We start from the raw sequence: 10,633 nt of genomic DNA on the forward strand, positions 1-10,633 counted from the left end.
AATGCTATCGATTTTAAGAGCGCATATCGATTTGTTTTAATTATACTGATTTCTAATATCACTCCCCCCCCCCCGACTATCTTCTCCTCATTACCATTATATATTTGATATATGTATCCCTTATGGCTTGTTTATACCTATTAAGTTGTAAAGTAGATAACTAAATTTTACCTGTGGCTTAATTTTTAGTATTTGTCTATTGGTATTTAAGTAGCTAAGCTGTTCAGATCAAAAATACACTAACTCATGAACCCGACCGCTTCTGCATATAGTTCAATTGTGTGTCCAAACGTTTCAAGTGATAATCTCCGCCCACCATCTTGACCTCAAAATAAGCAAGATTCTATTCTACTGGTTTACTTGCTAGTTAAGTTTAAATTACAAATCGTTATACATTAGCTGCTTAAAATTAAGTTAACAACCTATTAGATGTGAACCAGCCCTTCGAATTACTTATGATAGTTATATTTTCTGTTGCAGTTCGAGAGAGAGCTAGATGCCGAAGGGAGCCGACATGGACGGAGGACTCACGAAGGCCGGCGGGTTCCACGTCTCGAGGTGCTGCGCCCTGGCCCTCGGGACTGTCCTGGCCCTCCTGCTCTTCGGGATGGTAGCGGCCACTTACTACTTCGCTCCGTGTCCTTGCAGACCTCCTTCCAAGCCCTACTCTTCTGCCCGCACTAAGTCTTCGGTCTACGTTCGTCTCCCATCTTCTGTTGTCCCTGACGCATACGAAGTCGCCATCATTCCCTTCCTCAGAGAAGGGAATTTCACCTTCATCGGTTCAGTTCACATCCTCGTCAACGTCACCATACCCACTTACAACATCACCCTCCATTCGGCAGAGCTTGACGTCTCCGATACCAACCTCTCCCGAATAGTGTCCGATGTTGTTTCGGACTCTAACGAAAGACCAGTGTCCATAAGCTATGCCAATCTCGATGCCGATCGAGAGTTCTACGTTGTCCATTCTTATGAGAAGCTGGAAGTTGGACAATACAAGCTGAGCATAAAGTTCAAAGGAGTCATGAGTGACGCCTTGAAAGGAATCTACCAAAGTTCTTATTCAGTCGGAAATACAACAAGGTATTGCATGTTTGTTTGTAAAAATGTTAATGTATAATAATGTCTGCTTCTGTGTTGTAGTGATGTGTATTTATATTACTATACACACGAGACCATGGGAGAGCATGTTAAGGCAACACCTTAACTTTCTCCTGTCAGAAGTGGTATAAGTTTGAATCCAGTCTGGGTTGATTTTTAGATCTATAAAATAAATCTCAATCTTCTAACTGAGGGTATAATTAGTTGGTAACTTATAGGACAACCTTTACTTTCTAGAGTATTTGAGAATGCTAAATCTCAATAAATTAGAATATTATTATATATTAGATAAAAACAAATTGTCAAATATTAAAACCCAGTAAACAAATATTTTACAGTGCGCATCATTACAACAGCAGCACATAATGTAACCACTGGTTATTCCTATATAGTTTATATATATAAAACTTTTACTTTTCAGAAATGGATTTATTATTTTTTGAAAAAGAATTTCTCAATTATTACAATCTTTTTATGTCTATACAGAGTAAATGAATCTTCATATTAAAAAAGTAATAAAATAAAGAAATTAATAAAAATATTTAAGTTGATAATTATTCAGAGACATACTATCAAACTTATTCAGTTTATTCATTATTTTCAAAATTTTAATGTTCATACATCAAATAGGTATTATAAATCAATAAGTTAATTAATTTGAAAATTCAATATGAAATGAGGAAATAAATTGAAATGTTGTTGGCTATTATAATTTGTGACAATTATTATTTTAATAAATAATAAATAAGATCATTTTCAATAGTTTAGACGATTTGCCAAAATGTACCTTCAGAAATATTTTAAGTATTGAGACATAAGAACAGTTTTAATTCTAAAAAGGGGGAAAATTTTTTTTTTCTTTTATTCATTTAAAAAATTAGGTTCAATATGGTTCGACCAGATGACAGCATTTATCTGTTGATGTCAAAGTAACACATTCAAATGATAGATATAAGTGAAATGTAATTATTAAAAGTTTGAATATTAGGGCATTATGGAGGCATTAGACTTTTTAAGCTAGATAAGTACAATATGGATTGATCTCGAATGATACAATTAATAATTTAATTAACAACAACTAAGATGAAAATATAGTACAAAATAAAAATAAAATAATAATTAATAGAAAAATTATAATAAAAATAACTGAAAGATTTTGAGGTGAATAATAAAGCTGCAATATAGCTGTCATGATATTATATTGAATAATTTAAGTTTCCTAATCCCATTTTTAATTTTTTTTTTTTTAGTTTTCTTTATGTCATGAAAGTTCAAGTAAAGTACATTCCAACTATATTAATAGTACAAATTTGAAATAATGATGCATTTTATAAAGAACTAGTTGTTCATTATTCGGGACAATCAATTCTTAAATTGTGTTTTTGTTTTTAGATGGCTTGCAGCTACACAGTTCCAGCCAACTGACGCCCGCCGAGCTTTCCCTTGCTTCGACGAGCCTGCACTGAAAGCTAAATTCACCATGAGAATTGGCAGAATGGAAAATATGACTGCGATTTCCAATATGCCTAGAAATGGGCAGTCTTTGCCGATGTAAGAGTTTCAATAGTTTCAATTCCAGAAATATTTTTCAGCTAAATATATTTGAATTTTTTTATATTTATTAAAATTTAAATTACAACTGTTTTACCAAAATATAAGTAAATGTGCAATCTAATAAAACATTTAATTTTTGTATTTTAGCTCAGAATTTTATAATTCATTTTATGTCCGCATAATTAATATGAAAAATATTCATATCTTTTGTTAATGATTGTTGATAGGGCTTTATTTTAATGTTTTACTTGTGATCATTCATTCAGCTGTAAATAATTAGTAATCTGTGTGTTTGAGTTGTTTCTTTCTTTTTTATTTTTAACCTTTTGTTTTTAAAATCAGAAACAATTTCATTTATTGTTTTCCAAATGTTTGCCAGTATTCTATTATGATTTTATTCTTTGAATGTAGGAAATAACTTTTTTTATGTAATAACACAAACATACATTGTTTGGTTCAGTATTGTTGTTGTTGATGTTATGGATTAACCTGACAAATGATTAAGATGTTTTGCCAGATCGCAATAGTTAATTTTCGCAATAGAAATCTTTCCTGATACCTAACTATTAATGTTACCCATCTGCCAGAAACATTCATGTCAGTCAGTGAAAGTTTGTAGATGTTCAAATAAACTGGTTCACCTCCTATCGAGGTAAAAAGACTAATTTTTTTTCTGTTGGCTTTTTCGGTGATTCTTGCATTTTTTCACTACTTGTTTGTTTGTTCACTACTTTGATTATTGTTACATCTTCCCGAAATTTGTTTAGCTATACCTATTACTGTTGATTAATTATACAATGGTTGCATTTCTTTATTTTTCAAAACAACTAGTTTTCAGAAGTTATAATTATTTTTAAATTTGGAAGAAACTTATTCTGAGAAATTTATGTGTAGTTTTAAGCCCATGTTTGGTGGAGTGTTTAGACATGAGTCAACTCTGTGGGTTCAGGAGCCCTCCTCGGGTCCACCCAGCCTCATAAATTGGATACCCTTAATTGGGTAAAAATCTGGTGGTTGAGCATGATTCTGACCAAATAACATCCTTGCACAACTATTTGAAGGAGATGGTCAGGGGTGCGATAAAAACGGAACAAAAATAGTTTTCAACTATTTATTTGCCTACCTTACATGGATTTCATCAATCCCTGTTGGGGTTTTAAGAAATAAACATAAGATGTTCAACAATAAGTATATATGATTATAATGTTATAAAAAAAAATTTACTATCTTCTGCATGTTATTTCTTTTTTATAAATAATATTGTTGTTCTTCTTTTTATTTCTTTTTGTTTGTTTTTATATAATTTGTCACTTATATTTACATATTTTTTAACCACACCTTAATTTACTTTATTTTCATCTTATTATCTTACATTGTCAACATATTTTTAGTAGTTTTGTATCTTTTTTGACCTGATGAAATCCCTGTAAATTGGCGAAAAAAGTCAGGAAATAAATAGGTTAACTATTTTTTATTCTGTTTTGACCATATCATTTTTATTTATAATTTTTAATTATTTATTAATTTTTTTTCTGTTTTGAAATTCTCAAATGACCAGCATTATTTCAAGTGTCATCAGAGACCGATTTTTATTTTTTTATTACATCCCTTTCCCTATCACTATGGTATAGTGTTTATTGTAAATTAATAAAAAGTTACTATGTTTTTTAGCAACTAAAATCTTAATGTGAAATTTTTACTTACAGAGTAGACATGCCTGGTTATGTTTGGGATATTTTTGCTGAATCGGTACCAATGTCAACATACCTCATTGCGTTTGTTGTTTCTGATTTTGAACATCTTTCAGAAGGAACGTTCTCAGTTTGGGCAAGAAGTGATTCTCTCAATCAGGTAAGTTTTTGAATTAATTTGTCTTAAAATTTATCATTTTATTAGATGATTACATTTTACAATTCTCATGTTTTTACTTTTTTTCTATTTTATTTAAGAAAGCTAATTCGACTCTTGATTTTCAGGCAAGATACGCTCTTGAAATAGGCCCAAGGATTTTAAGGCATTTTGAGAGTTATTTCCAAATTGCTTTTCCACTTCCAAAAGTTGATATGGTAGCTCTTCCCGATTTCGGTGCAGGTGCTATGGAAAATTGGGGCCTTATTACATATAGGTAATATTTTTTATTTCGTTTTCTAATTCTTGTCTTCAATACATTTAATCATTTCTGATTTTAAATATTAATATTATTAGGAGGAGATGGTTGGGGTGTGTGATCTCTGAAGAACACAAATAAGTATAACACTTATTTATTAGTGCCAACATTTCGGCTAGAATTTCAAGCCTTCATCAGGGCTAAGAACAAAAAACAAATAAATAAAAGGATATACAGAATGATTACAAAATAACTAACATTAAAAAAATTAAATTAATATCTGTACCACTACAACCCAGGAAGGGTGAGGGGTTCAGTACTTTGTAAGGAAGTACATTTACTAGATCAACGTTTTGGTCAGAATCACTGTCGACCACCAAATTTTTTACCCAACTAAGGGTACCCAAATTAAGAGGAGGGGTGGACCCCAAAACGTACAGACATTGACTCACGGCTACAGTGTAACAGAAAACAATTTTCTGCCCAGCTGGATTCGAACTCAGGTCCTTGGAGTTTATAGCATCGTGCCTTACCATGGTGGCATAGTGCTCCCAACAATAACTTTAAGCATTATGAGACGATAAAGGTTGGATAGGAAGAGTAATACATCCTTTATACAACCTTTATCTTCTTATAATACTTGAACTATTCATTTATTTTAGCATTATTTATGTATCCATAATGTTAGTTATTTTCCAATCATTCTGTATATCCTTTTATTCATTGGTTGTTATCTTGTTTTTTGTTCTTTCCCTGATCAAGGCTTGAAATTCTTGCCAAACATTAGCACTAATAAATAAGTTTAATACTTATTTAATTAGTGCTAATGCTTTACTTATACAGTGTTTTTCACTGACCTCGCCCCCAAACCATCTTATCCTCATTATATAGATCAACGGTCATCTATTAACTCACCGTTATAAATATTATTTTAGAGAAAGCACTATGTTATACCAACAGGGAGTGTCCCAAAATCGGCATAAGGAACATGTTGGGACAGTCGTCGCTCATGAATTGGCTCATCAATGGTTTGGGAATCTGGTGACACCCTCATGGTGGTCAGACCTCTGGTTAAATGAAGGTTTTGCTACTTACATTGAATGTCTTGGAGTGGATGTTGTAAATATCATTTTTATAGATAATTTTATTATAATTAATAATAAACACAAACTCTGTCATATAATGAATAATTTCTGTAGGTGGAACCAACATGGAGAACATCCGATCAATTTGTTGTTCAAGACATGCAAGGAGTTTTAAAACTTGATGCATATGCTTCTTCGCACCCAGTTTCTGCTCCAGTTGCACATCCTGAAGAAATAGATGAGATCTTTGATTCTATCTCTTATGGAAAAGGTAATATTGAAAAGTGGCTTCTTTAAGTTATTGTGAAACATTCAAGATAATTTAGATATTGTTAACTAATGTTTCATGTAGGGGCGGCTATAATAAGAATGATGGACCACTTCTTAACTACAAGGGTCTTTAAACAAGGCTTGACGAATTACTTAAAAAGTAGGTAAGTAACGATTTTTTTTTTATTGTTTAATTTTTATTTATTTATGTTTTATTGAAAGGATTATTCATTATTTTATTTTAACTTTAAACAGTATCTTATAGCTTTATTTTGTTTTCCTATGTCACAGGAAATATACTGCTAAACCATTTTCTCTCTTGCAGCCCAATAAAAGTTTACTTTTGCCTTGAGTAGGTTTAAATCTTGTAGAATGGTCTTAGGCCAATACACGTTAAAACATGGTCTCCATCCATGTCACCCATGCTGCATAGAGGACATGTCGGTCAGTCTGCAATGCCTATTCGATGGTAGTGTTTTTGGATCAGGTCATGTTCCATTACTAAGTGGAAAGAAGCCACCCCTCAGCTCTACTAAGATTGCCATGGATTCGTTCATACTTGTTCAGTTGGGGCTCTTCCACTTCTTACCTTCCTCTTAAACTCTGTGTCTAGCACTTCTCCTATCCTTATAATGAGAAATTATAATAGATTTTTCTGTTCTCTAAGAAAGTGGTCGAACAGGTTGGTTCTCTGCACAATGAAGCTTATCTAATCTGTAAGCTTGTTGATTGCCATGTATACCAACATGGGCTGCTATTTACTGCAGAGCAATAGTTATCATATTCAATGGGCCATTGGGGGGGGGGGGGGGGCCACATGTATAAATGATAGGGACGCGAGCCGTACTATCCCCTCCCCCTGGCTTTAATAATCACTTATCAATACTATCTTAATTTATAAATAATAACCATTTCTATTTTTTCATTCTATATTTTGGTCAGGGGCATGGTTCTTATGTAATTTGAAGATGGCTTAAAATAATAAATCAAAAGAGATATATTTAACACTTTGATTGCAGGGGGGCTCCCTGATAGTATCACTTAAAAGCACTTTTTTTTTTTCTTTTCTTTTAATTTAAATAAGCATTTTATGATGTATAAAACGGATTGTTTAGCCAAATAAAGTTTATATACCTATTTTTTAACCATAACGACTATCATTGAATGACTGTCATCACCCATGTGTACCACTGAATCTATGTGTGCAATCATCTTGATATATGAATGTTTTGGGGTTTTTTTAACTGCATTACCGAATAAAGACACTGGAAAGTCATTGTATATCACCACATTTCCTACAAAACATTTAGACAATGTGAAATAATTTAAAAAAAAAAAATAATTTTTAAAAATAAAATAAAACCTTTTGAACATATAAAAAATATATAGAAAAATTCTTGATAATACTAAATTAATTGTTGCAATTGTACAAGTATATGAATATGGAGTAACCCTGAAACATCGTATTAAAAACAGAATAGCATTTTATTGTAAATGGAAGTTTTTTCACATCATATTAACAAATTAATACAAACTACTTTCTAGGAAAGAAAATACAAAGTAAAAAACTTTATTGGAAGTATGTAATATAAAATAATGCATAAGTATATTAATTTGTATTCTTCAAAAACATTAATTCGATAATAGAAAAAATTGAAAGGAGTATAAAATCCTTAAAGAGGGCAGAACCCAGAATGATAATAGCTGGTGGAAGCTAGGACAGTACTAAACAAGGTTCAAGATAATCCAAGGTAAAAGGGAGGTACTAGAGCTCGACCTACCTCTCTGAACACAAGCTAGAAAAATGACCTCCCTTGATGATAGTGTATCTCCTTAGGCACTACGGCTTGACGATAATATGACATTATTGGCGAAGTGTTAAGCTCTCTAATTTTTAAAAATGTTTCGGGGGATACTGCCTTAGTTGTCCGCACAGTATTCTATTTCTGGCCTAGTAGTTCACAGGCTTCTACGAGTTGAGAACCATTGGTCCATGTTATATACATTCAGTATATCTTTTTCTTTTTTTTTAAATTAGAATAATAATTTACTCTAATCAATACTTTTTCTGTTTATTCTAATTTTAATCGTTTAAACCATTGTTAGGTAGTTTATTGTTATTATAAAATTATTGTTCCCATTAGGGCCTATCAGTGTGCAACACAGGATGACTTGTGGTCCGCTTTGACAGAAGAAGGTCATAAAGAAGGAGTTCTAGCTCAAGAGGTCACCGTTAAGGAAATTATGGATACTTGGACGTTGCAGACTGGATTTCCGCTCGTCACCGTGACCAGGAATTATCAAGATGGTTCTGCTTTCATAACACAGGTTCATAATCAAATTAATATAGTGTTTTCCAATACTAATTAATTTTTTTTGTTATTTACTTCTCTCTTACAATAACCCTGTGTGTGAGCATTGATTTTACATACAGGCTCCTCACTCTCAAGATCATAATGTCTCGTAAGAAACATATTGGTTAACTGACATTTACATAACGTAGCCATACATAAATTGTAGAAAAAATAAAGGAAATATGAAGTGAATGTAAAAATAATAATTATAAAGTCTTAGCAATCCCAAATAACCCCCCTCAAAACACAAATCTACCAGATCTAATTTTTTATGTAAGTAATAAAATGTTGTATGTTTTTGACAAATTGGTTATTCCAGAAAGAATAGATTTGAATGAAAGAAAATAATAGTGCATTATTATAAACCTTTCTTTGTTCACTGGAAAAATTGAAAAACATAACAAAAATTTTTAGGAAATAAGATAATAATAATGAATTTATTTAATTTTTTTATTGGAATAAAAAACAAACATTTTAAAAAGAAAACATTGACTAAATAAAAAGAACAAAAGAAACCTTTGCTAATCCAACCGTAAATGGTAATTCTAATAAAAGAAATGTATTGTTGAATTTTGTTTTATTGTATTTTGAATATTTTAACATAATAAAATTAAGCCTTTGAAAAGAAAGGGGGGGAAATATATATGTATACATAAAAGAAAAAATGAACTTAATAATTCTTCTGACAAATACAAAATTAAAATTCTGCTTAAAATTAAAATTAAAAAATATTGATCTTGTCATTAGCGACATAAAATAAAAAGGTCTTTATATCACTATGGGTGGTGGGCCCCCTGTGGGTAATTGTTTTCCTCATAGAGGAAGATTGTAAAATGTCTGCTTGCCGTGATGTGAGAATCAGAACATTAGGATTGGCCAGAATGCTAGTCGCTAATACTGACAAGAGAGATTACGCACCTGAGCCGGCGTATGTACACAATAATGGTATTATTTATACCTCTGTGGCATAAATAACAATATACTAACAACCATAACAGATACACTATGATACATCAGAGGACGGAATAAATTATTACAATATGTATGCAACAATCAATTATCAACTTACTATGAATAAAATGGAAGACAAATTATAAAATGCTGCTTGCTATTGGCTGATAGCGCCTGAGGTTTCTAAAAAGTCTTCCAGATGCTAGTATCAAATAAGAAGCTACTATCTTGAGGTTGGAATATCCTAGGCTTTATCCAAACACATAAGTAAATTGTCTAACATGCTTTGATGTCAGCGTCACTGAAGCAGAAAGAAATGTTGAAAATGCTTTGATATCAGCAGTCAGTGTATTAATTGTTTTTATCAGACATTTTTAAAAAGATCTTATCAAGTACATACTCAATATTGATAATTATTGTATATGCTTATTCCACAGCAAAGATTCAGATACTTAAACAGCTCTAAAGGTGAAAACCAATGGTGGGTACCTTTGAGTTACACGAGCCAGGTCGAACCAGATTTTGAAACAACAAAACCTAAACATTGGATCAAACCCAAAGAGAGCCTACAGATTGATCACCTCAATGCTCAACCTAATCATTGGGTAGTATTCAACATTAAACAAACTGGTTAGCATTTTTCTATAAATTTAATGATTTTTTGCTGAGCATTTTAAAATTGTATTATGTCTGTTTTTCTTTCAGGTTTTTATAGAGTGAATTATGACCCACAAAATTGGGAATTGCTTACAAAACAACTTATGGACCCAAAGAAATATCTCCAAATAGGTAAGTTATAGTTAATGTATCTTAGTCATTTTTTTAAAATAATAAATGATTCAAGGACCCAGGTTCAAATCCAGCTCTGACTGATAATTATTAATTCTTTATTAAATAAATCAAAATTTGTATCCTTATTAGTCTCAACACTTTTTATTTCAACAGTCCAACGTTTCGGCCATTTCAGCCATTCTCAAGGACATCTTCAATTATAAATTCTTCCTCACATTCTTACGATTAGACATATTTTCGAAGAGTGTACTCACTATTTGCCAACAATAAACAGGATAGGACTGACCCCAAATATATCCAAAACCCTCCCAGATGAGGAAGCTAAAATTGCACGAGTGTTTGAATTTTTAAAAGCACATCGCCTTCTTTATAAATTATAACTCCTCTTCGATTTTTATGTGTTTTTATTTATTTTT

At 31.6% G+C, this 10,633-nt stretch overlaps 1 protein-coding gene across 1 annotated transcript in view; it reads left to right on the plus strand.

The window, feature by feature from the left end:
• The first annotated feature begins 484 nt into the window (after positions 1–484).
• The window catches only part of superdeath (Suppressor of ER stress-induced death), a 24,403-nt gene continuing 14,254 nt past the window's right edge, over positions 485–10,633 (plus strand). Inside the window, exons 1-10 of the mRNA XM_014434079.3 lie at positions 485–1,086; positions 2,497–2,655; positions 4,365–4,509; positions 4,635–4,783; positions 5,701–5,884; positions 5,965–6,121; positions 6,203–6,284; positions 8,265–8,448; positions 9,863–10,055; positions 10,131–10,214. Of these exons, the coding sequence (XP_014289565.1) occupies positions 497–1,086; positions 2,497–2,655; positions 4,365–4,509; positions 4,635–4,783; positions 5,701–5,884; positions 5,965–6,121; positions 6,203–6,284; positions 8,265–8,448; positions 9,863–10,055; positions 10,131–10,214 (1,927 nt within the window). The 5' untranslated portion in view covers positions 485–496. The remainder of the gene's footprint in view (positions 1,087–2,496; positions 2,656–4,364; positions 4,510–4,634; positions 4,784–5,700; positions 5,885–5,964; positions 6,122–6,202; positions 6,285–8,264; positions 8,449–9,862; positions 10,056–10,130; positions 10,215–10,633) is intronic.

The sequence above is a fragment of the Halyomorpha halys genome, unplaced genomic scaffold (genome assembly GCF_000696795.3).
Source record: "Halyomorpha halys isolate HHAL.00 unplaced genomic scaffold, Hhal_1.1 Scaffold1300.1, whole genome shotgun sequence".
NCBI classification, from domain to species: domain Eukaryota; kingdom Metazoa; phylum Arthropoda; class Insecta; order Hemiptera; family Pentatomidae; genus Halyomorpha; species Halyomorpha halys.